Consider the following 27,998-nt stretch of genomic DNA (forward strand, 5'->3'; position numbering starts at 1 on the left):
AAGGCAGGGGATGGGGGCCCCAATGCCCCCCAATCAGGAGGGCGATGGAAGGCAGGGGGATGGACGAGGAGGCAGAGAGAGCAGAAGTGGCTCAAGCATTCAGGTGCTGCTGAACTGACCACCTGAATCTTAGAGCTCTCTTTCCCCTCCCACTCCCAAGAGTGGTCCAGGCTTCTTGACTTGAAGTCCAAGCCCCACCTGCTGGAACAATGCAGTCAACATATGCTACTCGGTCCCCTTATGGATCCTCTGTCTGTCAGACTTACTCCCATCCTGAGGGGGCCACCTGCTTCTGACCTCGGTCCCTGTGAAGTCAGCCCCCTCCTCCCCTCTGTTTAACCTTCCTTCCCTCACTTTCTCCTCCATCCTCCTCCTCACTAAGAGGGATGCTCCCTTTATCCACATCTAACCCACTCCCTGATCTCCAAATATTTGGGAGGGAAAATGGGCGGGCAGAAAGAATTTTCTCCTTGGCCTAGTCTGGTCCAGGGATGCAAAGAAGACAGTAGAAATTTGAAGTGGAAAATCAGCTGGAGCAGGGGGTGGTCAGGAAGGGGGTGAGTGACTAGTTGTTGGGGGTCTAGGGAAGGACTTTCTACGGGTGCCGAGGAGGCAGGCATGGGGAGGATCATGAGGAAGGACCAGAGGCTGTGTTCACAGGATGCTTGGGTACTGGACACAGCAGGCTTCCAGATGACATTACTTGATGCCTGCATTACAGCTGAGGGTTGATGCTCCCTCTGCCCTTCGTTGCTCCACCCCCTACTTAGGTCAATATTTATGTGTCCTAGACCTAGAGAGGCCCCTGGACTCACCACTGTCCCAACTGCACTCTCCCTGTCCCGCCTTCCCCACCGCCCGCCCCGCTGGCCAGTCCCCACGCCCACACACCCGAGGCTGCCTCATCTGGCACTGATTATCCCTGCTGCTGCTGCTGCCGCTGCTAAACTCAGCTGCTGCCTCGGTCTCGAGGACCCCAGCGCCTCTCCCCCCGGCCATGCTGTCTGCTGCCACTGCCTCCCTCTTGGGGCCCCTCCTCACTGCCTGGGCCCTGCTGCCTTTCGCCCAGGGCCAGACCCCCAACTACACCAGGTAGGTCTCTTGGCACCTTCCAGATAGCTTGAGTGAGCTTCAAAAGCCCTGATTCTTGGGGGTTTTGCCTGTGGATCCTGTGGATCCTTTCACTAACACACCACCCCCCCCCCAGATTTCCCACAGCCCCCACCCTCCCCCAGGCCCCAAGTTCTCCCTCCCTGCTCCAAGACCACTGTCTCCAGCGGGGCACCACTAGCCACCATTCCTCCACCCTTTGTCCCCTGCCCTCTAAGTTTCCCCATCCTCCCAGACCCTTGCCCCCCACCATGGAACCTGAGAGCTCCAAGACCTTCAACTTGCCTGGTATCTGGACATCTGGATTCCAGGAGGGAATTAGAGATGGTGGGGGAAGCGAATGGGAGACTTGGGAATCAGATACTCAAGTAGTTAGCAGGAACAGGAGCAGGGCAAAGGTTGGGAGCTGGGGGACCCTGGTCTCCAGGTTCAATATGAGGGCCATCACTGCTGCTTCTCATCTCCCCGCCCCCTCCCCCCCCATGGCCTCGTGGCTGTGTCCACATCTGGAAGTAGTTAGGCGGCTCCTGTCCCCGACTGCCAGGCAGGGCGCGAGGGGGGAGAGTGAGGAACAGCCCGAGGAGGATTCCGGGAATTCCTGTTGGGGTGGGGGTGGGGATTGGGGGGTGTTGCAGAGACAGCCACATGTTCCTGATCCTCTCAATCCCAGCCTGGCTGGCTGAAGCTGCCCCAGACCCCCTTTCTCCCTCATCCCCCTGGCTTCCCTCTCTGGCCCCTCACCCTCATTACCTATCCTTCCCAAGCTCTCCTCCACTCATGGCTGCCCCCTCTTCTGTTCTCCAGACCGGTGTTCCTGTGCGGAGGGGATGTGACTGGGGAGTCTGGTTACGTGGCAAGTGAGGGTTTCCCCAACCTCTACCCCCCTAATAAGGAATGCATCTGGACAATAACGGTGAGAAAGACCCTCTCTTCGCTACCCCCTTGTTGAAGTCTCTGAGGCCTGACTGCTAAGAGAACCCGGGTCCACCCAGCCCCTGCCGCCCTCCTCCCTGCACCACTGCGCCCAGGGAAGTCCAGGCCCCCTCCCCTCTTCACTGATGGCAGCAGCGCCCACAGTAACATGTGGCAAAGTGTCCTCACACCTTAACTCCAGGCCTGCTCTTCTACTCCCAGTTTTATTTCTGGTCCTTGAATCTCCACAGACCCCAGGGCTTGTCCCCTGGGCAATGAGCTCCTGCAGAGCCCAGGCCCTCTGCTCTGCTCCCTGATGGCGTCCCTTCCTGTTCAGGCCCAGTGTCCGTATGAAACGCTTGGGGAAAGGGAAGTATCCTTTGCCTGGGTTGTGTGTGGCCTGACTTTGCAGGTCCTCTCCCCTGTCCTCGTCGTCAGGTCCCTGAGGGCCAGACTGTGTCCCTTTCCTTCCGAGTCTTCGACTTCGAGCTGCACCCTGCCTGCCGTTACGATGCTCTGGAAGTCTTTGCGGGGTCTGGAACCTCCGGCCAGCGGCTTGGACGTTTCTGTGGGACCTTCCGGCCAGCGCCCTTAGTCGCCCCTGGCAACCAGGTGACCCTGAGGATGACTGCGGACGAGGGCACAGGAGGACGAGGCTTCCTGCTCTGGTACAGCGGGCGGGCCACCTCGGGCACTGGTGAGACTTCCCTCACCTTCGCCTTCCCCCTCTCCTGGCTCCGCCCCCGGCGCAGGCCCCACCCCCAGCCTTAACCTACCCACCCACCCCCCCCCAGACAAACCCTGCGCCCGAGAGCCTAGGGCCCCCATTACCTCCCTTACCCTTTTTCCTCACTAACTGCCCCTTCAGTCCCTCCTCCCCATCTTCTCTCGCCCCTCCCGCACCCACCCATCCCCTCTTCCAGGCCCCCCCCCAGGCGCGAGGCGGAAATGGGTCACCGACCCGCGGGTGGAATGGGCGGCCTGGGGTTACTGGGACGGTGAGTAACTGCCCGCCCCCGTCCGCAATCGGGCTCCCTCAGACGGGCGCGAGGGGGCACCCCCGGGCTGGGGGACTAGGTTCCCCCGACCCGGAGCCCCCTACACCCAGTCCAGGGCTCCCGATTGCGGTCCCATCACCCCCTCCTGGCGGCAGAAGCCTCCCCTAAAATGTTTAAGGCAGGGGCCTCACCAAAGAGGCCTCTGGGGCTGTGCCCCAATTTGAGGGCGCCCTCACAGAGTGAGGACTCCCCAGCCTGCAAAGGGGACTTTTCCGCCGGGCGGGGGAGATGGGATCTCCCAGGGGAAGAGGAGCGAGGTGGACGCGGGTCAGGGGGAGGGGCGAGAAGGGAGCGTGTCCAGCCAAGTCCTCCTCCCCCTTCCACCGCCTGACTGGGCGCCCGGCTCCAAGACTCCCCTGAACGCTGGTCCTCCAAGCCCCCTCTCTGCTAACCAACCCCCTCTTTCCTACCCCTCTTCTCATCCCCTCCTGCTGAGACCCAGACGTCCGAGCTTCCAGCACCGGCTTCCAGCCTGGAGCTCTCGAGCTGACCGAGGGTCTCCACCGCCTCCCACCCCCACTCCTTTCTCCCCTCCCCAGAGCACCAATTTTGCGGGGGGCGGCTGGAGAAGGCCCAGGGAACCCTGACCACGCCCAACTGGCCCGAGTCTGATTATCCCCCGGGCATCAGCTGTTCCTGGCACATCATCGCTCCCCCGGACCAGGTACCGATCCCCAGCCCCGGCTGCCCTCGGGGACCCAGGCGGCGTCCTCCAGCATGCAGCCAGCAGAGATTAATTGACCATCTGCTATGTCCCGACCAGTGAGCTCGCGCTGGTGGGGAGCAAAACCAGACCCAGAACTGCTTGCACTCAAAAAAAAAAATGTAAAATTACACCTGTGACGGTCTTACGAGAGTGAGGTACACGATGCTGATATATAAACGGTGTGTGCGTGTGTGTGTGTGTGTGTGGAGGCGGTGGAGGTGGATGCTGGGTCTGTTCCTTGAGAATGAGCCAGGACTAGACCTGGCCGACGACGGCAACAGACGCCACTGAAAGGTTCCCCTGAGTGTGTGATCCTCCGAGTGGTGGTGAATGCTTTAGCGGGGGGAGGGGAGATCTCCAGGAGACGCGGGAGTGGAAAGAGGAAGCTGTGGCGAGCTTCTGGGCTTCCGGAGGCGACGCGGAGTGGAGGAGGAGAGAGGTGCAGGGCTTCCGCGCCCTCAAGCCGCCCTGGGTCCTGCCGCCAGGTGATCTCGCTGACCTTCGGGAAGTTTGACCTGGAGCCCGACACCTACTGCCGCTACGACTCGGTCAGTGTGTTCAACGGAGCCGTGAGCGACGACGCCAAGAGGCTGGGGAAGTTCTGCGGCGACACCGCCCCGGGGTGAGGGGGCGGGACCTGGGTGGACGGTGGGCCTGGGCGTCTCCAATTCCCCAGGGGAAACAGTGGTGGGAACCTCGCGGCGGTTGGGAGGGGCCAGGCTTAGCTGAAGAGGCGGGATCTGAACCCGGAGCCCCCACACTGGTGGGCGGAGCTAGTAGGAAGCCAGGCAAACCCGGTCCGCGGATCCAGAGGCGAGTAGGTCCTGCGAAGCAAGGAAGCTGGTACAGTCAACCCCGGGCAGAGGTTACAAGGCCCGCCTGACGCATCCCCCGCTGCCCTGCCACCTGCAGTCCCATCTCCTCGGAAGGAAACGAGCTCCTCGTCCAGTTCGTCTCTGACCTCAGTGTCACGGCCGATGGCTTCTCCGCCTCCTACAAGACCCTGCCGCGGGGTGCCGCCAAAGAAGAGCAGGCCCAGAACGCCGGGGAGAATGCCCGGTCGGGTACCCCGATCCTCAGCCCGGGCCCCAAGCCCGGACTCCCATCTGAGGAGAAACCAAAAGCCTCGTCTGAGGCCCAGGCAACTCCGGGGGGCCCCGGTGAGTCTGGGAAGGGGGAGGAAGGGGACGCAGACTGAAGGCAGCCGTTTCAAAGGTCTCCTTTCTGAACTCATTCATTCACTCATACATCACTCACTGGTGCCTCCTCTGAATTGGTACTGGGTGCTGGGGCCCAAAGCTGGAAAGAGCTCGGAATGGGTCCTAATCAATGAGGCCGTTATGGGGAAAGTGGCACTTCCTACCCGCTGCGTAGGTCGCCCTCCACAAACCGCGTCCCCCTCCCTCCTAGATGTGCCCAGTGTCCCCTGCCCAAAGCAGTGTCGCCGGACAGGCACCTTGCAGAGCAACTTCTGTACCAGCAACCTGGGTAAGAAGCCCCATCTCCCAGCTTTGCTCCTCCAGCAGCTCTCAACTCCCTCCGGCCCTCAAATCCCTCCTCCTGGTTCCAGCCCTGAGCTGGCCTCCTCTCTCCTCACCGCTCACCCCCACTCTCCCACAGTGGTGACCGCAACAGTGAAGTCCATGGTTCGGGGCCCAGGCGAGGGCCTCACTGTCACTGTCAGTCTCATTGGTGCTTACAAAACTGGTGGCCTGGACCTGCCTTCTCCACTCACTGACACTCCCCTGAAGTTTTATGTGCCCTGCAAGCAGTGCCCCCCCATGAAGAAAGGTAACAGATGTGGGTGAATGGGGAGGAGGACTTTGCCTCATGAAAATGATAGAATCTGAAGGACTCTGATGAGGAGGTATATCTACAAGGTCTCAATAACACACTCTCAATCCCTCCCTCCCCTCCCCCAGGAGTCAGTTATCTGATGATGGGCCAGGTGGAAGAGAACAGAGGTCCTACCCTTCCTCCAGAGAGCTTCGTAGTTCTCTACCGGCCCAACCAGGACCAGATCCTCACCAACCTCAGCAAGAGGAAGTGCCCCTCCCAACCTGTCCGGGCTGCTGGGTCCCAGGCCTGAAACCCAGGCCAGCTTCCCAGCCCCTAGCCCTAGGGACTCCTTTCTTATCCAAATAAATGTTTCTTGACTGAGGAAGGGGTCACATCTCCATTTCTATGGTTTAGGGGCCCATCTAGGAGAAATCATTCATTTGTTAAATGCGACAGAGGTTTACTGTAACAGAACAATCTTTCAAGAATGTAAGACCTTGTCACCCCTTTGCTCAAAACTCTCCCATATATATTTTTTAAGTTATTTATTTTGAGAGGGAGAAAAGGGACCACAAGCAGGGAAGGGGCAGAGAGGAGAGCCAGAATCCCAAGCAAGCAGGCTCTGCGCTGTCAGCACACAGCCCGGCCCGATGCGGCGTTTCAGTTCACGACTGTGAGATCATGACCAGAGCCACATCAAGAGTCGGCGCTTTAACCGACGGCCCCACCCAGGCGTCCCCAATCTCTCCCATATTGTAAACACACACACACACATATACACGTAGTGGTAACTATGTAGAGAGGATGGACATGTTAATTAGCTTGATTGTGGTCTTTTCACATTGCGTATGTAAATCCAAATATCAAGTATATCTTAAATGTATACAATTTTTATATGTCTAAGATATTTCAGTAAAGCTATCAAAAGAGAGATAAAGAAAACCTCCCATAGTTCCCCATTAGTCTCAAAATAAAAGCCAAAATCCTACTGTAGACTCTGAGGCTCTAGGTGATCTGCATCCAGCACCCCCCCCCCCCCCCCATCTCATCTCTGTCTATTGTCTCCTTTGCAAGTGCTTTTCCAGTCTTGGTGACTCCGTGACCAGTTCTAGTACCCTTCTGGTTGGGGGTTTTGCCTTTGCCATCCCCTCTATCCAGAATTCTTTCCACTGATTTCTCATGGCTCATTTCCTAACTTCAATCAGATCTCAGCTCAAAGTTCATCCTAGTCACTTATTCATTTGTTCATTCCAAATGGCAGGCACTGTGGAATGAACCAGAAAACAAAACAAAGTCTCTGCTCTTGTGGGGAGGAGAGCACATTCTACTGGAGCGGAAATACACAATAAAATAAACATGGTGTTGGGGCACCTCGGTGGCTCAGTCAGCATCTGACTCTTGATTTTGGCTCAGGTCATGATCTCACAGTTTGTGGGTTCAGAGTCTGCTTGGGAGTCTATCTCTGCCCCCACCCCATTGCTCTCTTCCTCAAAAATAAATAAACTTAAAAAAATAAGAATAAGCATGGTGTCAAGTGAAACTATGCTATGAGAAAAACAGCCTAAAAGTATAAAGGGGTTCTACATTTGATGGGGTGCTCAGGGATGGCTTTGGGATAAAATGAACTTTGTTTTTGTTCTACTGCTAACCAATTATGTGGCCTGGGGTGAGATTCTTCACCTTGCTGAGGCCATTTGGTTTGTGAAAGGAGTTCACAAGGTTCAGTGGGATGATGCAAGTGGCAGGGTTGGCAAACCCTACTTCCTTGTGCATATGTGAGTGATTTCTGAGTCCCATGAAGGAAAGGGAAACTCAGGAGAGGAGCCGTGGGCTGACATCCTGATGCTGGCAGGCTGGGTCTGCAGACCCAGCGGGGGTCCTGCAGGACCAGCCAAAAGGGTCCTTGGCTTCCCGCAGGAAGGAAATCAAACAGGAGCCAGCAGTAGGTGAAAGCAGTTTATTGAAGACAGAGAGAGAGAGAGAGATAAGGACTGGGTGTCTGGAAGACTTGGAAAGGAAAAGACCACGAGTCTCATCTTTTCTTGGGGTCTGGGGTTTTCACTGGCGATTGTACTCTGTGCACATGCCTTCTCAGGCATCCAGGAACTGGTCAGAACAAGGATAGGGCCCTTCTTAAGCCACTCGTTCCCTGAGGCCTGGGGTCTTGGCGTGGAGAGATCTAGTGCCAGTGGTCTGGAATAGGCACTTGATGGCCTGCCGGGTCATTCCTTAGATATCGCCTATTGTGCTGGAAGACTCCAAAGATATCATTATCTCTTTGTCCCTTACAAGGAGAACATGGGTTTTTGCATTACGAGGCATGTGTTGAGTGGGGTGGGAATGCGGGGTCCTAGCAAGAATAGAAGCCAGAAAAGAAGCAAAGGAAAAACACGGCTTTTTCCCCTGGGGTTCCTTCAGTTTCCCTGTCTCAGTCCGAGTCCAACTGGAAGCAACCTCCCAACCAGTACTATGGAAAACGGCTATGATTGCTGCAGAGGCTTGTAAGAGAGCCTAGGACTAAAGTAAAGAAAGAGGGCTTCCCTGTGGGATGCTGATTCTAGTGATTTGGAGGTCTCATTGGGGAGGGAGGAACAAAGCCCGAGCTCCAATCAGCCGGGGTCCCCGTCCGGTACCTCTGAGTTCCATCATTCGAGCCGGAGTCGCCCGTCAAGTTTTACGTCACTGGGATCAAACCAATCACGTCTTTAAGTGCACCAATCGGCGCATGCTTACGGCGGAAATGAGGTCACCCCAGCCAATGACAGGGGCCGTACGGCGGAAGTGTAGAAATGGTCTCTTGGGAAGATGGCAGCCTCAGTCCGGCCACAAGTTGATTGGCAGGTGCGGTGACCAGAGGGTAAGCCTTACAACCCAAGCGGCTGTTTGGAGGCTGAGGCACGAAAGAGCTGCGGGCCGAGCTCAGGGAGGGTTCGGAGGCACTTATATAAAGGTCTCCGGAGAGCTAGAGAAAGGGCGGCTCCAGAGGGGGCGATGCGGCAGGCGAGGTCTGGCCGGAGAGCACGGACACCCGGAAGGGGCGGAGCCTGCGGCGGGGCGGGTGGAGCTTTTGGAGCTCGGGAGCCGGGCCAGGAGACGAGGCCCGGGTTGGGAGCAGCTAGGGGCAGGGTTTATGGGGTGGGCGTGACCATGAGGTGGGGCCTGGGGCGGGGCCTAAAGGGACCCGGGCCGAGCTGGAGAGGGGAAGGGTTTGGGGGGACTGGGCCTGGTCTGGAGGAGCCTCATCTAGCGGGTTTCCGACGCGGCGGCGGCGGCAGCATCAGACCAGGCCCTGTCCCCCGATCTCATTCCGACCCCTTTCTCCTCTCTCGCTCAACAGCTCTAGACTCCAGGCCCTGTCCCCTGGGCTCTGCCTTCGGATGTCCCACCGTACACAGCCTGCATGCGCCGTGGGGCGCCCCAGGACCAGGAGCTGGTGGGCCCGGGGGCTCCTGCGCGGGGGTCCCGGGGCGCCCCTCCTCCCTCGGGACTTGTCCCGGTCCTCGTCTTTCCCCCGGACCTAGTATTCAGGGCGGACCAGCGGAGTGGACCCCGGCAGCTGCTGACCCTCTATAACCCCACGGGAGCTGCGCTTCGCTTCCGAGGTGAATGGATGGGCACCTCATGCTAGGGATCTGGGTCTGGGGGCAGGACACCAGGGGACTGTGTGGGGCTGGAGGAGTGTGATGAGCAGGGTCAGATATCCAACTTTGGCAGACTGGAAGAATCAGGTCCTGTGCTCTGGGGTAGAAGGCAAGAGGGACTCTAGTGTCCCTCCCTGGGCAAGCTTGTGTAGGGTCTCTGAAGCAGTGGTCGGTCTGTGTGTGCATTTATCCCTCAGTCCTGTGCACAGCACCTGCCAAATATACGGTGTTTGACGCAGAAGGATACGTGAAACCTCAATCCTGCATTGACATGTGAGTTGGGATGGTTGAGGGGACTCGTGGGAGCCAGGGGTTGCAGCTACCTTTGTCTGAATTACCGCGCCCATGCCCTAGGGCTCAGACCTGGGTCTCTTCAACCTTTTCCCCCACCTCTGTCACCATCCCTAAGGGAAAAGCTCCTGGGAAGTGGGCCTGGATCCACTTGGATCACTGCCTGTCATTCACTTCCTCACAACGGGCCTCTCTCCTATTTTGGGACCAGTGTGATTCGCCATGTGGCCCCCATTCCCAGCCACTATGACGTCCAGGACCGCTTCCGCATTGAGCTGTCTGAGGAGGGAGCTGAGGGTCGAGTGGTGGGGCGCAAGGACATCACCTCGATTCTGAGGGCCCCAGCCTACCCTCTTGAGCTTCAGGGACAGCCTGACCCAACGCCCCACCCAGGGCCTCCTTCCTGGACAGCACCACCCACGGCCAGACACTTCCCCGAGAGTGAGTTGGGGGATGGGAATTCTTGAGTTCTTGAGCGTTACCCTGGAGATGCACCCAGTTGGAGTGGAAGGGGTCTTCTGGTTCAGTCTTTTGCTTTTTGGCAGAAGCATTCCTAGGAGTTGAGATTTCATATCAGGTTAGGCAAAACACAGACTTTTGTAGCTTTCCCTGGTTTCTGGCCTCTACTTAGAGGGAAAAGTTCTCCCTTGGCTCTAATTTCAGTACTTCCTATCATGTGCCAGCTTAGTTCAGTTCAATATGAAACCCATACTGAAGCACTATGCTGTACCAAGTTGTGGGCTGCATATGGGAGACAGAGTTCCTTGCCTGACAATCTTGTCCACAGGAGTCAGTAATGAAGGCAGGGTGAAGAGAAAAATATGCTGAGGGACCAGAGGATAGAAGGTTTCTTGTAACTGTGGGGACAGAGGCTCCAGGGAGGAGACGACACTTGCAGTATGCCCCCTGGAAGGCAATAAGAAATAGACACACCTCCCATCTCCAGCTTTCATCCTGGAGGACAGTGGGCTGGGCAGGAGGGAGGCTGGAGCTTCTGATGAGCCAGGTTTGTTTCCCAGACCCCCATCCACAACTGGCCACCAGCTCCTTCCTCCTCTTCTTGCTGACGGGCATAGTCTCCGTGGCCTTCCTGCTGCTCCCGCTCCAGGACGAACTTGGCAGCCAGCTGCCCCAAATCCTGCACGTCTCCCTGGGACAGAAGTTGGTGGCGGCCTACATCTTGGGTGAGCACAGTAGTGGCCAGGGGCGTGGGGGCCATGAGGAAGGCTAACAGAGCTCCAAGGCTGCTCATTCGGTCTTGCTCTTCTGTCCTCCTCCTCCAGGCCTCCTCACCATGGTGTTCCTTCGGACCTGAGCTCCCTGCTCAACTTTTACCCACCTCCTGGGGCAGAGATGTGGATGTGTACATGAGACAGCCACTGTGATGCCCCTGCTTTGTTTCAACTCCTACTCCCTCTTCTTCCTGCCCAGCCTCTCTCCCCAACTACCCAGGGATTTGTATTCATTTTCCAAATTGAATAAAATAAATTTTTGAAATTAAACTAAGAAATGTAGGAAACAAGCCCCTTTCTTCCCACTTCATTCCTCCAGTTCCTCCTCCCATCCTCAGGGGACTTGGGGCAGTGAAGGGACCCAGTGAGGGTTCTAGTCCTGGTGCTGCAGCGGAAGAAAAACCTGTGTGACCTTGAGCAAGTCATTGAACTTTTCTGAGCTTCTATTTCTACTTCTAAAATGAGGGAATTGGGGAAGTAGACTTTTTAAAGGTCCCCTTTAGCTCTAAAATAGGGTCCTTTCCCTAGGCTGATGTACTTAAACAACAAAGAAACAAACAAATGCTACCTAATCCCACCTGCTGTAGACATCCAGTTTCAGTCCTTTTTTTTTTTTTTTATTAAGTTTCATTTATTTATTCTGAGAGCAACAGAGGCAGCACGAATGGGAGAGGGGCAGAAAAAGACGAGGGAGAGAGAGAGAGAGAATGAGAGTCCCAAGCAGGTTCTGCACTGCCAGTGCAGAGCCCAACATGGGGCTTGATCTCATGAAACTGTGAGATCATGACCTGAGCTGGATGCTTAACCAACCAAACTACCCAGGTGCCTCATCCAGTCTCATGCTCTTGAGCCATCAGAGCCTCTTGCCAGGGTTTCCTAGATGCTTCCCATACCCAGAATCCTTTTCTGCCTTTTTGACCCTTTATCTGCTTTTGTCTCTTCCTTTATGACTTCAACTCCTCTGAGTCAGAAACACCAAGGTCCCTGCCAAGACTGGGGAAAATGGGATTGCCTGACATAACTTCCAACTCAACCAGGCAGGAGAAACTAAGGCACAGGAAAAGAATAGGATCCTCGAAAGGTAGGTGTCCAGCCCTCTCTCAGATGCAGGGCAAGGGAGAAGAAAGGAAGAGGGGCAGCCAGTGACACTGGCAGATCGTTGATTGGGGCAAAAATCAGCAAGACAATGTTAAGACAGACTCCGTCTGTTCTCTGCTCGTTGTCACATCTCTAATCCTCTTGCCTCCTTCTAGAAGGACCTTACTGATGACATACCCCCACTCCCCCAATCCAGGATAATCTCCCTATTAGTTTACTAGGGCTACACAGACGGGGGCGGGGGGGGGCACTTAAACACAAATTAATTTTCTGACAGTTCTAGAGGCTAGATGTTCAAGAGTAAGGTGGCAACAGATTTGATTTCTCTGGAAGCCTCTCTTTGGCTCACAGATTGCCCCCTTCTCACCATATCTTTACATGGCCTTTCCTCTGTGTGTGCACATGCCTGATGTCTCTCCGTGTCCAATTTTCTTACAAGGACACTGATTGGCTTAGATTAGGTCCACCCTAATGGCTTCATTTGAACTTAATCACATCTTTAAAGGCCGTGTCTCCAAATACAGACTGAGATATTGGGGGTTAGGGCTTCAACATATGAATTTGTGGGGGGGGCACATTTCAGCTCAAAATACTCCCCATCTCAAGATCCTCAACCCAACCACATCCAAAAAGTCCTTTTTGTTGGGCAAGGTAACATTCACAGGTTTCAGGGATTAGCACATGAACATCTCTTTTCCAGATTGCTATTCTGGACAAGGTGAAGGGCTGAGAAACCACTTTGGGAAATTTGTTCCGGACATTATGTCAGAGAAGCAAATAGTCAAGGAGCATCTGACCCTGGTCCAGGCTCCTGAGAACCCACCAAGTCAGGCTCAGGGGGCGTAAGAGGGGGGAAGTTTCATCCTGGAACCCAGAGCCTGGGGCATCGCAAGCTGTACACTAAGAGGCCTTCACTCCCCAGTGTCCTGAGGCGCAGGGTAGGACCTGTCCACATCAAGAGAGGACCGAGTAGCCCAGACACAGGCCCTAGTATTTATGCAGCTGCCCTTGAGTGAGGGCCAGGGCTGCCGCCACCTGAGATGTGATTAAGGGTAAAGTGGTGCAGGCAGCATTTACACTTCCCTGCCCTCCTGCAGCTTCTACCTTGTTGGACAAAGACTGACCAAAGGGGACCCACGTGGAGAGGTCCCAGGGTGGGTCAGTCTAACAGGTGTGTGTGTGTGACCCCTGTAGTCTCCCAGGGCCTATTCTCAGGAGGCCCCATGTTTGGGGGCTAATGCTCTGTGGTCACCACCTTGAAATTCTTAATTTGTTTTACCTTTGAATTTATGTTTTGGGTCTACGGCCATGCCACCTTGAACGCGCCCTATCTCGTCTGAATTTATGTTTTTGGAAGGACAGCCCGATGGGACAATGGAGAATGTATGGGGGTTCTGCCGCCCCTGGTCGTGTTCTTACCTGCCAGCTCCCTGCCCCCTCCCAGAGACAACTGGTACCCTCCTTTCCCAGCAGGGGCCTGGCCCCAGGCACAGGTCATGGTCAGGGTCTGGCACGTGCGCCATCGGTACCAAGGTGTGGAGCAGAGCCCCAGTGCCTATGGGGTTCTGCCCCAGGGTATTTCCGTCTGAAGATCCGGACATTAAATAGCAAATTAAAATCCACCATACAGGTTGAAAGACTGTAGGAAAGAAAAAGGTTTGTTCATACCTTTTGAACAAGAGGCCCTGAAAATAATGTATCCATCCCTGGTCTCTGGAGAAGCTACAGAGCCAGCTCTCCACCCACGATGGTCTTTGGAGAAGGGCCCTCCTTATTTCCTTAGGCAGCATCCTTACTTCCTCAGGTAACAGAACAAAGTTTTCCCCATGGAGACAGCATTCCTGTTTGCATCCTCTTTGGCCCCTCTGCCCAACCCTTCCCTGTCTCAAGGGAGGGAGGATTGGGTGGAGTGAGGGTGAGGAAGAAGCATAAAAGTGCTTATAAACAACAGATGCCACCAGGTGGTTTATTAAGGTCCAAACCCCAGCCCCTCCCACCACAGACCACCTGTTGGCTATAGGCTATGGTTCCAGTCATTCTCCCACTAAGAGGACTGGTCATGTCCCAGGACCTAGGAAACCTTCCCGAGTGGTCTCTAGGTGTGGGGGCCCCTTTCCCGAAGGGTAAAGGGCTGTGATGAGGGAGCGGATGCGGCTCTCTGATTAGCTGACAGTAATGCCGACCCATTGTGGAAGTCACTCCTCACCTACTCCTACATTTCAGGGCCAGGGGTGTGGGTGTCTGCGTAGGCATCTCGGCTGGGCCCTTTGCAAGGACGGGAAAGGCTAATGAGAAACCGGTCAGCAGTGAGAGGTGGCACTAGGCACCTCTATCACCTAGAAGTCGCTCAAGCGGGAGAGCAGGAGCTCTCGGCAGGGGCATATGCTCGCCCTGCCCACCGCGGACCTCAGAAGTTGTTATCGATGTTCCAGACGTCCCCGCTAAGTGCGTTGGCTGCCCCCTGCAGCGTCCAGGTAAGCAGGGCCAGCTGGCGTCGGAAGCGGCTCTCCTGGAAGCCCAGGCCGGGAGCCACCCCGGAGGAGGCAGCCCTAGGGTCTCCGGAACCGTGGGAGCGCAACAGTCGCACGTGGTCGAGCAGCGCGTCCAGCGTGTGGTCTCCGTGGCCCAAGAAAATGTGGCGGAACGGGGAGTCGGCCGGCGACACGTACTGAGACAGGAAGTAGAACTCCACCTGCGCCGAGAAGGGGTCGTGTCGGGTGGGGGTTCCGCCTGAGCGCGGGGGGCCGGACACGCGTAGCGAACATTGCTGAGCAGCTTCTTTAAGTCCCACCTCCCTTTGTCTACCCAATCGGGGGTAGCCATTCTTTGACGTCACCAGCAGCCGGGTAGGCAGCGTCCTCCTACTGTGTTTTAGATTCTATCCCATTCTATCCCTCTGGCCTCCAAGCCCGCATCTACGCCCTCCCAGTCTTCCGTCTTCACTCATTCACTTACCCAGCTAAAGCCTCAAATAACAGTCTATGGTCCTGCTGTTCCTCACTCTCCTACACCCCAGTCATTCCCCCTCACCGCCGCCAACGTCCACATACCAGCGTCAAAGGTCAAGGGGACAGGCCAGTGCTAATGAAGTGCCTGACTCTGTCCTTCCTCTATGACTCAGATGCTGATCATCTTTCTTGAGATGGCCTCACTCCCTGCCCAGTTCTCCCACCTTTCTTCCAGCCTCTCTGGGTTCCTTCTGCTCCCACGTATGGGCAGGCCCAAGGCTGGACCCCCACCCTCTGCTCCTCTCCTTACCTACAATCCGGTGTTCTTCAAGCCTGGCTGCTTACTAGAATCACCATCGCGTGGGTGCCACCCCAACAAAATTGGAATCTCTATGGGTGGTCTCACACGCTCACATCTTTTCAAGCCCTCCATGCCCCTGACTGCAGTCACGACCTCATGGGGATAACTGCCAAGTCTACTTGACAAAAATCATCCACTGAAATCCTGGCCTCCACCCTTCTGGACCTCCCCACCAGGTAAGGGGCACCTGGACACAGCCTCACACACATGAGCACCAACTTCTTCTAAAACCTGACCCTTGCACCCACAATCCCTCGTGAGTGCCAGGGTCTCCCCAGTGCCAGCCTCTCAGCCCGGAAGGTGTGTTCATGTGAATGGGGTGAGCTCAGACTGCCTGGTTTCTGATTTTGGCTCCACCACTTACTGCGATCTTGGATAAGTTATCATTGTACAGTACTAGCAACCTCACAAGATTTGGGGGGTCCTGTGAGGGAAAATGCAGTAAAGCCCTAGCACATGGCAGCCCTCGAGAAATGGCAGCTGCTATCATTTTCCCCCTCCTCTTCCCTTAACACCCCATCTGTCCATTTTCCTTCCAAATGTCTCCCATCATTCCAGTCCCCTCACCCACAGGTGGTATTTACTGCCACTCTCATCCAGAGCTCAGCCATCACTCCATTCATTCCCTCTTCACCATGGATGGTCTGATCAAATCCTTCCTAAAACTCTGTTCTGCCCCCACCACCTCCCTGTTCAAACACCTCCCTAATTTCCTTGATGCCCAGACCCTAAAAATTCAAACTTCTTTTCCTGGCATTCAAGGCTCCCTTGATAGTTGATCTCTCTCCCACAGTTTGGTGCTCCTCTCCCCTCTGCTTCTCCACAGACTTCTGTTCAAGTTCTGCTGGTCCATGCCCTGCTCCCAAGGACAACCAGGCCTATCTCACTGCCATACCCTTACTCTGGATGTCTCTACTCTGAATGTCTTTTGTCTGCACCAACCCATGTTCTGTTTGTTCCTCTAGACGAACCTCACAGTCTAAAGCAGGGGTTAGCAAACTTTTTCTAAAAAAAGCCAGGTAGCAAATATTTTCGGCTCTGCAGGCCATATTGTTTCTGTTGCAAACACTCAACTTTGCCACCATAGCTAGTACAAAAGCAGCCATAGAGAATATGAAAAATCAATGTGCATGGCTGTGTTTCCATAAAACTTTATTTGCAAAACAGGCAGCAGGCCAAGTTTGGCCCACTGGCTATAGTTTACCAACCCCTGGTCTAGAGCAACAGAGTTCCCTGGGTCTGGCCCAGCCATGTTGCTGGTTCTGAAGTTCTGAATCTTTTACTCTCCAGCCCTGAGTCTGAATCATGCCCCTGGCACACAGGTGCCCTTCATTCCCTGGGGGGGGGGCATGTGGCAACTTGGGGGAGTGGGGTGGGTGAGGGAAGTAGCATCTTTTTGTGTTCCCGGAGTCTGGCACAGCAGGGATTAAAGCAAGATCTGTGAATGAGAATGAACCATGCGTGTCTCAGTGGAAGGGACAAAGGGAAGGGGAGATGGAGAGGTCAGGAAGTAGGGGAATAAGAGAGGAAACTGAAGAGAGAGAAGGATGAGAGGGATCAGGAGAAAAGAGCAAGGATGAAAGAGCCAAGAGGGATGGGTTTGCGAACAGAAACAAGGGGTAAGTGGTGCCAAGGGAAACAGGCAGGGTCACAGGAGGGAAAAACAAATGGAAGACATGTCCCAAAACCAAGGTCCTGCATACACTCCGGGTTCCCTGTCCACACCACACTCAAGGAGGATGGTCCTGCTTAAAATTTTGCCCTGTAGACTTTTTCCCATGCCCACGGCCCCTACTTATCCCATTTCCCGAAATCAAAGCGTTGAGTTCTTGGGAATAAATAAATGGAAGAAAGTGGAGAGGTTGGAACAGGAGACAGAGCGTGAGTTGGGAAGTATTCAAAATGAAGTGGGAGGAATTGGCCAAGGAATCAGATCCTGTAGAACTTTACGTGACACTTCCCCCAGGCAGCTTCTCTGGGTTTCACCTATCTTATTACCAGAGGGAAGAGAGCTCTCCTTGCTCTGAATTTCTTAAGGCTTTGCCCCTCCTGGCCATAAGCTTGTGCCTCTTGTACTGTGGACGATCGTGGACATGCTTTTTCTCTCCAGAGGAGAGGAGAGGAGAGGGAGGCAGTGAAGGGCTCGGCGCAAGGCAGAGGAGTCCCAGGTCTGCCACGCGGTCTGCCACGCGTCTGGCCCTCCCTGTCCGTTTCATCACTTTGCGGGGCCTGTCTCAGTGTTCGCTCCAGCCTGGCCGGTCTGTGAGCGCTGTCAATCCAGGACTGGGAGCGCCCGGAAGACAGGGACGGAGCAAAGGCGGAAACAGGGGAGAGGAGCACAGGGCGAATGGGTCCTCGGAAGGGTGGCTCCAGGCCTTCAGGGAAAGGGAGAGGGCGCGGGGGCGGGGCCTCACCCGCATGATGCGCACGTTGTACATGCGCATCAGCCGTTCATCGCTCTCCTCTGAGCTGTAGATCTCCTTTCGCAGCTTCTCAGCTGCCCGGATGTAGTCCCCCCGCGCCGAGTACACCCACTGGAGGGTCAGCCCGCGGGCCTGAGGATGGAGACGCAGGCTGGGGCCGGACGCAGGGGCCAGGACCCCAGCCTAGGGTGGGGGTCCAGGTGCTGGGGAATGGGGCTGAGACCCTGGGGCTGGCAGGACTAGGGGGTATAGTGGAACAGAACAGTGGGAGAGGGAAGAAGATCTGGGCGGTTGGGAGGGTATGAGTTGGGTCCTAAGGGGTCTAGGGGTCTAGGGCAGGAGTAAAAGGACCAGGTTGTCAGAGGGGACTAGACCCTAAGGATTGTGGGGAAGAGGGGCCACACCTCTGGAATGGGCAGCACTTTGGGGGGATATAGCGCCCCCCCACCCCCAGAAGCCAGGAGCAGGGTTGGTATCTTGGACCTTGAGGTCCCCAGAGAACTCGTTGAGGCTGCCGATGTGCTTGAGGACTACATCCCCGTAGCGGCCGAAGTCCAGAGGCAGCAGGTGATCGTGGCTGAGCCTTATGAGGAGTTGCCCAGCGAGCTGGGCCACAGCCTGGGCCACCGCGGGCAGGCGGCCCCGCAGGACCCTGTGTAGGTTCTCGTATGTGTCATCCTTCGTGTGCAGGAACGGGTATGCCTGGCCATCCTGCGGGGACAGGGTGCACGCTGGCACAGGGTCATTGTACAGGCAGGCTGAGGGGATGCTGCTCTGGGACAGGGCCAGGAAGTCTCACCTCCATGAAAGAGAACTCAACGGCAGGGACCCCCGCAAAGGCGGTGAAGGAATAGGCACTGCTGTCCATGGGCAGTGGCTGGATCCTGAGAGTGAGCAGGTTGGAGTGCTCTGTGGGTTTGGCTCCCCCCACAAGATGCCCTCCCTTGCTCCTCACCCCAACTTACACCTCAGCATCCCAGCTGTGATTGTTGAACATCACCTGCTCATAGAGGGTCTGCCCACTGTGGTTAGGAGAGTCCACCTGGAGGCAGGGTAGGGGGCACTGGTCAGGTCAGGCCCTGGCCACCACCAGCTTCCCTTCATCCCCTGCTCCTGGCCAGCTCTTGCCTGCTTCAGGATGTTCTCTATGAGGCTGATCAGAAGGGGGCTGGTCTTGGCCTGGAACTTGTCATCTCCTGCAGAGAGGGAGGAGAAGGGATGCCAGGCTCAAGGCTTGGCCCTGAGGGCAGGGTGGACCAGAGGGGGCCCAGCTGGTCACACTACCCCCACTCACCCAGCACTGCATTGTCCAGGCTCACATAGACTACGGCTTTGAGGTGCAGCACACTGAGGTAGCCCTGTGGGTGAGGGATATGAGGTTTAACCACCCCCCCCCCACCTCTTCCCACTGCCTGACTCCCTGTCCTGGACCCCACATTACCTCTAGCCACTCTGTGGAGCCCACGCTCCCAAAGTCCCCTCCGTCCCAGCTGATGAAGAGAAGGCTCCTGCGAGGCCGGAAGCCTGGAAGCAGAGTGGGTTGGGAGCATGGGCTCAGCTGAAGACCAAGCAGAGACACCATCATTGTCTTCCTCTGTCCTACTTCCCTGGGGTCTCTCCTTTCCTCCCATCCAGCCCCCAGCCCAGCCCACCTCCCCTGGTCTGCCCTGACTCAACTATAACAGTGATGGAGATGGCTTTCGTATGGAGTCTCCTGCTTAATGCTTCACTCAGACCAAGGACTATTATTACAGTTAACTCTTAAACATGGGTTTGAACTGCTTGGGTCCACTTACATGCAGATTTTCAACGGAGCGGAGGGGTCTGCACCCCTAACCCTGGCATTGCTAAAGGGTCAACTCTACTTTCATGTTTAGATGAGGAAATGGAGGTAAAGTGACTTGCCCAGGGCCATGCAGCTGGGACATGGAGAAGCCAGGTTTGGCCCAGGTCTGAGTGGCCACTCTCTAGCCTGTGCTCCTGACTGCCTCTCTGCCCTGTCCTGGCTCAGACCACAGCCCCAGCTACCCGGCCCAGGCCTTGACCTTACCATTGCTCACCATGGAGGAAAAGGTTCGCACCAGCTCCAGCAGTATGGCCGTCCCCACAGCAGACTTGGCCGCTCCTGGGCCCCACGCATCCCTCTGCGCCCCAATGACAACATAGTGATCTGCAGGAGGGGAGGTTTGGGGTCTATGTCCTTATACTGGCAGTACCCAGAAAGCATCTGGGAGGGTGTGTCACAGGGCCTCATCACCATTTCTTAGGCCTCTCAGTCTCCACTTCCCAGCCCTGCCATCCCTGCTGTCCCTAAAGTGACAGCACCTCTTCTGCTTGGCCCTGCCTGGATGGCCTGCTCCTTCAGCAGGTGCTTGGAGTCATTCTGGATTCCATCACCTCCCTGGTCAGCCATGTCCTGCTGTTTGACAAGTCCTGACAGGTCTTCCTCCTCTACCCCTCTACCCCAACCACCCCCCCACCCCAACCCCGGTTTCTCATCTGAGCTGCCATCACAGGCTTCCCTGTGTCTCTCCTCAGTGTTTGTAGATATCACACTCTTCAGCTCAATAACCCACTTTGATTCGGGGGCACCTGGCTGACTCAGTCAGTTGAGCATCTGACTTCAGCTCAGATGTGATCTCATGGTTCATAGGTTCGAGCCTTGCGTCAGGCTCTCTGTTATCAAGGTGGAGCCCGATTCTTCTGTCCCCCTCTCTGTCTGCACCTTCCCCGCTCATGCTCACTCTTTTTCTCTCTCTCTCTCAAAACTAAACATTAAAAATAAAAAAAGAACCCACTTAGATTCCTACTGCTATCTGCATCTAGTTAGGCTCAAAATGTTCGTCTGCCTAACCCGAACTCCTTTTTATGCTATGACATCACCCAAAGCACACTTGCTCACCTCCTGTGCTAGGGAACTCACTACTGTGCTGAACTGCCCATCCTGTCTCTGGACAGATTTGACCATGGGGTCTACTCATTGCCACCCTCCTTGGTCCCAGATCGGCCTCAATTTGCCAGCCTCCCACCCTGCTAACTCCTGCTGCCCCCTCCCCTGGGCACCACCCCTGCCCACTCCCCCAGGGCCTCCTGCTCCAGCCCCATTTCTAGTCCAGGTTCATGAGCAATGGCTCCCCTCCTGCAGGCTGTGGGTGATGCTGGGCAGGCTAGCACACCTGGCTCTGAGCGGCCCTCGATGCAGCCAAAGATGTTGCTGATGGGGGTAGAGACCCTGTGGTTGTTGACCCCTAGATGCAAGCCTGGCCCAGGGCCCAGGCGATAAGGGGAGACTGGGAGGTGCCCCTGCCATTCCTGGGGGGCCACAGGGCCTTGGAGTTTCCTGGAGAGGGGTGGGGCAGAAAGGGTTGGAAGTGGCAGAGAGGCCCAGGCTATAGAAGAGCCCAGAGCTCCCCCTGCGCTCTTTCCCTCCCCCCCTCTGGTTCCAGCTCGACTTCTGCAATGTGCCTCCTGCCTTGGACAGTTGTGCAGGTTAGGTCCTCAAAGGTGCCCAGAGGAAGTGGGTGTGATATCCAGCTGGAGTTCCACTCACTGGATGGCAGGCACTGGCATGAGGCTCTGCCCACCCAGAAGATTCATCTTTTTCTAGTTCACCCCAAAAGACTTTACAAACTAGCTCCCTCTCCCTTCCTCCTCCCCTCTTGGTCCCCACACGCCCCTCACCTCAGCAGGAGGGAGGCAATGTCCGCACTGATGGGCTGGGCTGGGATGTTAGGGAGGCCTGAGGACTGGACTGGAGGGAACTGGGTTTGATTAAAGGAAGGGAAGCCAGGCGTGTAGGGGTCCCCAGTTCCCAGGTGCACCTGTGAGGAAGGGGATGTCCACGCTGAAACTGTGAGCTGGGCTCCCAGGAGTAGCTCACCAGCATCATCCTAGACAAAGAGGTACAGTCTTGGGACCCCAGGAATCCACCGCTGGCTGCCCCCAGACTCACATGTCCATACACAGCCCTGTGGCTGGACAGGCCGAGCTTGTGTGGGTCCTGGGAGAAGTCTGCGGAATCAGGGTATATGAGCACTCCTCGGGCCCCAAAGTCCTGGGCACTGGCCACCTGGGGATGGGACATGGGTAAAAGGCTCCTTCTCCCAGAGAAAACCGATTTATAAGGGCAGGAGAAGGAAGTAAAAGTAAAGTGGCACTGCCTCTGCTCTGCTATTATGAACCCAGAGAGGCTGTGGGCACCCCCCACCACCCTCATCTTCCCACCTTCGCACAGCAAACCTCACCTTGCTCCACATTCTTTCCTGCTTGTTCCCCATCCCAACCTCCTGATTTTGTTCCCCGCCAACACTTTCTTACCCGCTTGGTTCTTTTCCTCTTCTGACAGCCTCCTAGAGGCTTCCCATCTGCTGCTATCCTATCTTCGCTTTCCCCAGCCCTGCGCCCTCCGCGCTCCACTCCATCCCCCATGCAGGGACCCTCACCTTCTGGGCAAAACTGATCTCCCCCAGGCGCACCAGCAGGAGGCGCCCCGCCGGCTCCACGCCCCGGGCCCGCAGGTCCTGCAGGTCCTCTGGGCGCCCGTAGTGGGCGTACACCAGCTCTCCCTGGGAATGAGAAGGGCTGTGAGGCGCTGTCTCCCCGTCCCTCCTCCGCCACCCGGGAGAGGACGCTCGCTGCCCCCGTCCTGGGGGCGGGACAGGGGGCGCTCACCGTGGCGTTGCCCGTGGCGCTGTAGGGACAGTAGACATCGTGGTCCTCCAGCTGCAGGGGCTCCCCGAGCTTCCCAGCCGCCTCCACCCAATGCAGGGTATTGGGATGAGCCCTGAGGAGCGGAGGTGGTAAGCGCCCCCCGCGCGCCCCCCGCGCGCCCCCCGCGCGCCCCCCGCGCGCCCCCCGCGCGCCCCCCGCGCGCCCCCCGCGCACTCACGGGTCCGGGAACTGCAGCCCCACGTAGTGCGTATCCATCCAGACGTGGTCCAGCTTTTGGCCCAAGAGCGCCACGCGGATGTCCTGAGCCAGGGCCGCCATGCTGGCCGAGCCAGCCACCCTTTTCCGAAGGCTGGTTTGCCTGAGCGGGAAGAGGTGGGATTGGGGCGTGGAAGGGGAAGAAGGGGACTTCTGGACGCCTGGAGGAGAGGGAGGGAGGGGGGCTGATGCCAGAGTCGTGGGGTCGCCCTGGGGCCTGGGCAGTGACGGACTCTCAAGTCTCTCCCTGACTCGACCATTACCATCCATCCCATTACCACCCGGGCTGCCAGTCAGCGTCTCTAAGGCCTCCTTCCTCCTTAGCTTTCTTGGTATCTTGTCCACCATCTCTTAGGTTATTACTGGCTCAATCCAAACTTCCCGATTTACTGCCTTTCCACACATATGCATACCGTCCTGTGCTTTGCCCCACATATGAAAAACACTTTTCTTCCAAAGGGCTAACTGGGCGGATGTGGCCCTCCATCTCCCCCACCCTCCACCTGAGTCTCACAGAGCTATCTTAACATCGTGGTTCCAGGTGTCATAGTGGGGCCCCTTGTCTTGGAGACCTCACCCTGTCGTCTTCCATAGTCACCACCTAACTAGTGAGCCTGTTGTCACCTGAGCTTCAGGCATGGCCTCCCTGACAACAGGCTTCACCTGCACCCTCTCCAAGGTGGACAGACTCCTCCCTCCTCAGCATCATCATTGAATAGCCCTCTACCTTTTGCCTTGGCAGAAACCCAGCTGTCCCCTGAGACACCGGGTTCCTATGGGGCTCTGGTTCTTCTACCACCTGCACTTGCAGTGGAGGCAGGCCCCTGGCTCCACGGTTGGAATTTCTGGCCATTACTGCTCTGGGAGAACTCTCTTCCTTTGAAGCCTGGACCATCCAGCTCTCCCACGCTCTGCCCCTCTTTCAGACAATCGGTCACTTGTCCGCTTTCATCAAGGACTTTGGTATCTGGCATATCATTTTCATCTCCACTAAGGAACTCCACCAAGTTTCTGCACTACTTCAAAATCCACATGCAGGGTCACCTTAGTCTCAGCCTCCACTCTCTGAGCTCTCGCGAGGACCACTGCACTCCATGGTCTAAGTGGTTTTCTCAAGACCATTCCTGCCTCCCACTCCGCCCCCATCCAGGAGCTCAAGTATTTGTTTGAAACTGCATCCATCAGTGCGTTCGTAAAATAGATGATGCATAACAGTAAATTAGATGTACACGCTGCAATATATAGACCTTGAAAACATGGCGTTAAATTAAAAGAAAAATTTATCAAAATTAAAAACACACTAGAGAGACACTAGAGAGAGCTGTATCTGAGTAGTGGGTCTTGGAGTGACTTTTTTTTTTTTTTTTTTTTTTACATTCCTCTTTATATTTTTCCACATGGCTTAACTTTAAAAACAATGAACATAGAGGATGTTATGCAACCATTAAATGTTTTGAAAATTCTACCTATCCATGTAGAACATTCCATATATGACAAAGCTATGTGTGTATTTAAAGGCGCACATCAAACACATCAGATGAGGTGCTTCTGGGTGAGGAGACGAGGGAGGAGGGCTCAGAGTTAGGGAGGGAAATTAAATAAGAAAATCCTTTGCTGAGGACACTGAACTACTGCCCCAGGAGTATCATGAACTCTGTTCTTTGCACCAACCTTAAAAAACAAAACAAACAAACAAAAAAAAAACAACCAAAAAAAAAAAAAAAAACCACTAAAAACTCCCCCTACATCTGATCATGATACTCTGTTGTTTCAAATTCTTCATTTCTCTCTTTCCTCTTAAAATCCAAAGCAGTTTGGGTAGCCATTAAGGCCTTATATGACCTGAGCCATATCCACCTTGACACCACAGCTCCCCATGACCACAGGTCAAAATTCAAGGCCTGTGATGTGCCATTAAAGACTTTTCTGGGTCTGTCCTGTCTGGACCCCTCTGTACTCATTCAGACAGCCACATGGACCTTCGTTCACTTCCTCCAATAGGCCACCATTCTCACCCCAGGCCCTCTGCACCTGCTGTTCTCTGGCCTAAAATGCTTTTCCACCTTCTCTTGGCCTGGTGAACAACTCACCCCTTGGGGTCAGCTCCTCACTTCCTTAAGGAAGCCTTCCCTGACCCCCACTCTAAGTCAGATCTCCCTGGTTATAGTCATTGCAATGATACTAGTAACAAATACATAGTCAGGAATGTGATTATTAGTTCACTATTGATTTCCCCTAATAGACTGAAAGCTCCATAAGGACAAGGTCCAGACTTTTGTTCTCTGCTCTATCGCCCCCACCTACTACTTAGCCTAGCACTTGCCACATGGTAGGTGCTCAAAAATATTTGGTGGACAAACAAATGAATGACCTCATCAATGTCACTGCCAGTTCAGCCATTTACTTCCCTGGTCACACCCACACTGCTCTTGTCATTACCCAGAATTCCGTCTCCAGAATATTTATCCACTGAGGATTTACTGAACACTAACTAAATGCCAGGCACTTTGCTAAGTGTTGGAGATGTCAGAATAAATAGGACACAATTTATCAGATAAATGTTAAAAGTTCCAATATCCCACTCTCTGACTAGAGCTTTCCAGGTTCCAGCTTGCTCCCTGACCCTCACTATACCTGCTCTTCAACCACATTGAGTACTCCAGACTGTCCGATTTCTCCAAGCCTCTCTGCAGCTTTCCCTTCCTTCTCCATTCACCCTGGAGTCATGCATCACTTCATCGCTCGCTCCCCCTCACTGCCACCCTCTTGCCCTCCCCACCCTCTGATGACATCCACAGTGCCACACCTCACCCTGCAACCTGGCAAACCACTTGTTCAGTCTGTACCCAGCCGACCGAGTGTTGCCCAAGAAAATAAGAAGCCCTGGGGCGCCTGGGTGGCTCAGTTGGTTAGGCATCTGACTCTCGATTTCAGCTCAGGTCATGATCTCACTGTTTGTGGGATCGAGCCCCTAGTCCAGCTCTGTGGTGACAGCCCAGAGCCTACTTGGGATTCTCTCCCTCTCTCTCTGCCCCTCCCCTGCACTCTCTCTCTCTCTCTCTCTCAAAATAAATAAAAATTAAAAAAAATAAAAAGCTATCTGGAGTCTACAGCAAAGTTCATACTCCATAACAAAGTAATATAAAAACATTCCTGGGGCGCCTGGGTGGCGCAGTCGGTTAAGCGTCCGACTTCAGCCAGGTCACGATCTCGCGGTCCGTGGGTTCGAGCCCCGCGTCAGGCTCTGGGCTGATGGCTCAGAGCCTGGAGCCTGTTTCCGATTCTGTGTCTCCCTCTCTCTCTGTCCCTCCCCCGTTCATGCTCTGTCTCTCTCTGTCCCAAAAATAAATAAACGTTGAAAAAAAAAAATTAAAAAAAAAAAAACATTCCTGTGAAAGTCAGGAAATAGGCGTATCTCCAGTCATCATTACCTAAATTCACATCCTCTAATGCGATAAGCAATGAGAAAAGACAGAAAAGGTATAGACATTGAGAAAGAGGCTATACATCTCTCACTAGCTATAGCTTATATGACTTTCTACTTAGAAAACCCAGGAGAATCCACTGAAACCACTATTTCTGACCAAAGAGAGGGCTATTGGAGGCCTGACCTCTGAACCTACCTGGGCAGCTCCTTCCCAATAGGGAAAGTGACCTCAGGAACACAAGAGAAACACTGGCCTGCTTGGGCTGAGCTTCAGGCCTGCATGGTCTGTATCTGGATGGCATCTCTCACAAATTAGAGGGAAGGTCTATGCTCACAAATGCATTTGCTTGCTCATTTTTTCAGATTCCTTAAAATGTCCCTTCTCAGAAACCCCCAGAGCTTCCCACAGCCACAGGTCAAAATCCAAGCCCTGTGATGTGGCACTCAGGACTTTTCTGGGTCTGTCCCGCCTCCTGTCTGGATACTGGACCCTTCTGCTCTCACTCAGAGAGTCAGCTCCCACATCTCCTAAGGGTGCCATCCTCAGAGCCAGAGCCCCTCTGCAACCTTATCTCTGGGATGCCCCCCCACCTCCCCTCAGCTCCAAGTGCCTGACATCCTTCCCAGGACCACTCCCAGGGAGGCAAGTGGAAGGCCTCAGAAGGGGCCCCGCACCAGAGTCCTGGGCAGAGGGAAGGAGGCTGAGTTCCGGCAAGGCTGACCCTTACCTGATTGTGTCCTCCAGGTGCCCCTCCCCCAGGAACCTCAGGAACATTGCCTGGAGGTCGCTCCAGTACAAGGTGCCCTGGTGGGAGTCTGGGCCCGGCTCATAGTTTATATCCTCGCTGACCACCAACACGTCATCCCCGCATGCCTGGCAGGACCCTCGGAAGGCCACATAGCCCAGAAGGAAAGCTGGGGGATGGCAAGATGGAGATGCCCTTGTACCCCCCTCTGGATTCCAGAAATCCACCCCCAACCCAGGCCCTTCACTGACGGGGGAATGGGGTAGGGGATGACTCTCACCCCCAGTGAAGATCAGCAGGGTTGTCAGGACCAGGTAGGGGGCAGCCCTTCGTGCTGTTGCTGCCCAGAGTCCGAGGTTCTGCTTCCCTGCTCTGGAGCCCAGGTCAGGGCCCCTCAGCTCCATAGGGCAGAAGTGGATGGGTGGCTCAGCCCCCTCCTCCCCGTCTTCCTCTTCCTCCTCCAGGCGCCACTGCTGGGTGCCCTCCACGCGCTTGTAGATGGTCTGAGAGGGTCGTGGGGACAGCCTTTGCTGCACAGGGCACGGTGGGCATGAGATTGGGAGAAGAGGCGTGGGGGATAGGCTAGGATCTGGCAATAACAGTCAGTGACTATGGGGTGCCAGAGGAGCACAAGGCAGGGGAAAGGGTCCTGAGAGGCAAGCTGCAGGGGAAAGATGGAGGTGGGGAGGGGAGGGGCCAGCTTTGGGGTTTGGGATGGGGCTGAAGGACCTAGAGAGAAAGCCTAACGTGTCCCCCAACCCCACTCGGTCTTACCGTTCCGTGAAGTAGACCCCAAAGCCGCTCCATGCTCGTGCCCCCTCCTGAGCCTCGCCGGCTGTTCCCCCAACAGTGATAAACCGTTTGTGGGAGCCCCAAGAGGGCCCCTTATCAGCCCTGGCAGGCAGCCTGAGCCTAGGCCGTTCTTGTCCCCCCCCCCAAAGGGTGGGGGCACAGTCCTGGCCTCAGTCCAGCCTTCCAGATATGAACCCCCAGCCCAGGCCAGAGGACAAGGGGCTGTGCCCTCCCCTGCCAATCCCTCCACAGTCCCACTTCCGCCCCCTTCCTGCAAAACAATCAATTTTTTTTTTACCTTGGGGCAGACTTTGGCCTCCTAGTTCCCATCAGGGGTGGGGGAAGGGGACTGATGGCTGGGGAGGGCAAAGATAAGGATGCCCTCTCCTGCTTCCACCCCTCCCAGTGTCCTTGGGGACCCCTTCCTAAGCTCCCCACTATGAAAACCTCACCCCCTCTCAAGTCATCTGGCTTGCAGGCCCACCAGTGAGTGCCCAGCCAGTCCCTGTAACACATTAGGCTTGGCTGGGGTGATCCTAAGCTGAAGT

The 27,998-nt window shown here is 55.5% G+C and overlaps 3 protein-coding genes across 8 annotated transcripts; 2 read left to right on the top strand and 1 right to left on the bottom strand.

Moving 5' to 3' along the window:
- The first annotated feature begins 97 nt into the window (after nt 1-97).
- On the top strand, nt 98-5,946 carry PCOLCE (procollagen C-endopeptidase enhancer). 2 transcript variants are annotated; one of them, XM_025923113.2, is made up of 10 exons: nt 98-1,092; nt 1,915-2,023; nt 2,461-2,719; nt 2,946-3,020; nt 3,620-3,744; nt 4,272-4,408; nt 4,699-4,946; nt 5,197-5,274; nt 5,407-5,577; nt 5,709-5,946. In XM_025923113.2, exons 1-10 carry the CDS (start codon nt 998-1,000, stop codon nt 5,873-5,875), a joined length of 1,464 nt encoding a protein of 487 aa, XP_025778898.2. In that variant the 5' UTR covers nt 98-997; the 3' UTR covers nt 5,876-5,946. The 2 variants fall into 2 exon arrangements, with proteins under 2 accessions (XP_025778898.2, XP_086548861.1); XM_086692735.1 differs by lacking the exon at nt 2,946-3,020.
- Nucleotides 5,947-8,291: 2,345 nt separating this feature from the next.
- MOSPD3 (motile sperm domain containing 3) lies at nt 8,292-11,007 on the top strand. 2 transcript variants are annotated; one of them, XM_025923305.2, is made up of 6 exons: nt 8,292-8,422; nt 8,903-9,167; nt 9,404-9,479; nt 9,709-9,938; nt 10,517-10,681; nt 10,781-11,007. In XM_025923305.2, exons 2-6 carry the CDS (start codon nt 8,966-8,968, stop codon nt 10,810-10,812), a joined length of 705 nt encoding a protein of 234 aa, XP_025779090.1. In that variant the 5' UTR covers nt 8,292-8,422; nt 8,903-8,965; the 3' UTR covers nt 10,813-11,007. The 2 variants fall into 2 exon arrangements, with proteins under 2 accessions (XP_025779090.1, XP_086548871.1); XM_086692745.1 differs by lacking the exon at nt 8,292-8,422 and having other exon boundaries at nt 8,744-9,167.
- A 2,755-nt stretch (nt 11,008-13,762) lies between these two features.
- On the bottom strand, nt 13,763-27,741 carry TFR2 (transferrin receptor 2). Of its 4 annotated transcripts, none has more exons than XM_086692723.1 (18): nt 27,433-27,740; nt 26,939-27,161; nt 26,641-26,827; nt 22,448-22,588; nt 22,231-22,342; nt 22,002-22,124; nt 21,512-21,628; nt 21,241-21,380; nt 20,736-20,899; nt 19,620-19,729; nt 19,001-19,117; nt 18,854-18,917; nt 18,688-18,755; nt 18,525-18,601; nt 18,359-18,443; nt 18,043-18,270; nt 17,551-17,691; nt 13,763-14,519 (listed from the first exon to the last, which is right to left on the bottom strand). In XM_086692723.1, exons 1-18 carry the CDS (start codon nt 27,463-27,465, stop codon nt 14,235-14,237), a joined length of 2,415 nt encoding a protein of 804 aa, XP_086548849.1. In that variant the 5' UTR covers nt 27,466-27,740; the 3' UTR covers nt 13,763-14,234. The 4 variants fall into 4 exon arrangements, with proteins under 4 accessions (XP_086548849.1, XP_086548848.1, XP_025779009.1 ...); XM_086692722.1 differs by having other exon boundaries at nt 26,939-27,188; nt 27,433-27,739; XM_025923224.2 differs by having other exon boundaries at nt 19,001-19,083; nt 19,610-19,729; nt 26,939-27,188; nt 27,433-27,738.
- Nucleotides 27,742-27,998: the final 257 nt, after the last annotated feature.

This window comes from Puma concolor, chromosome E3 (genome assembly GCF_028749965.1).
Source record: "Puma concolor isolate L17-30 chromosome E3, mPumCon1.1.hap2, whole genome shotgun sequence".
Taxonomy (NCBI): domain Eukaryota; kingdom Metazoa; phylum Chordata; class Mammalia; order Carnivora; family Felidae; genus Puma; species Puma concolor.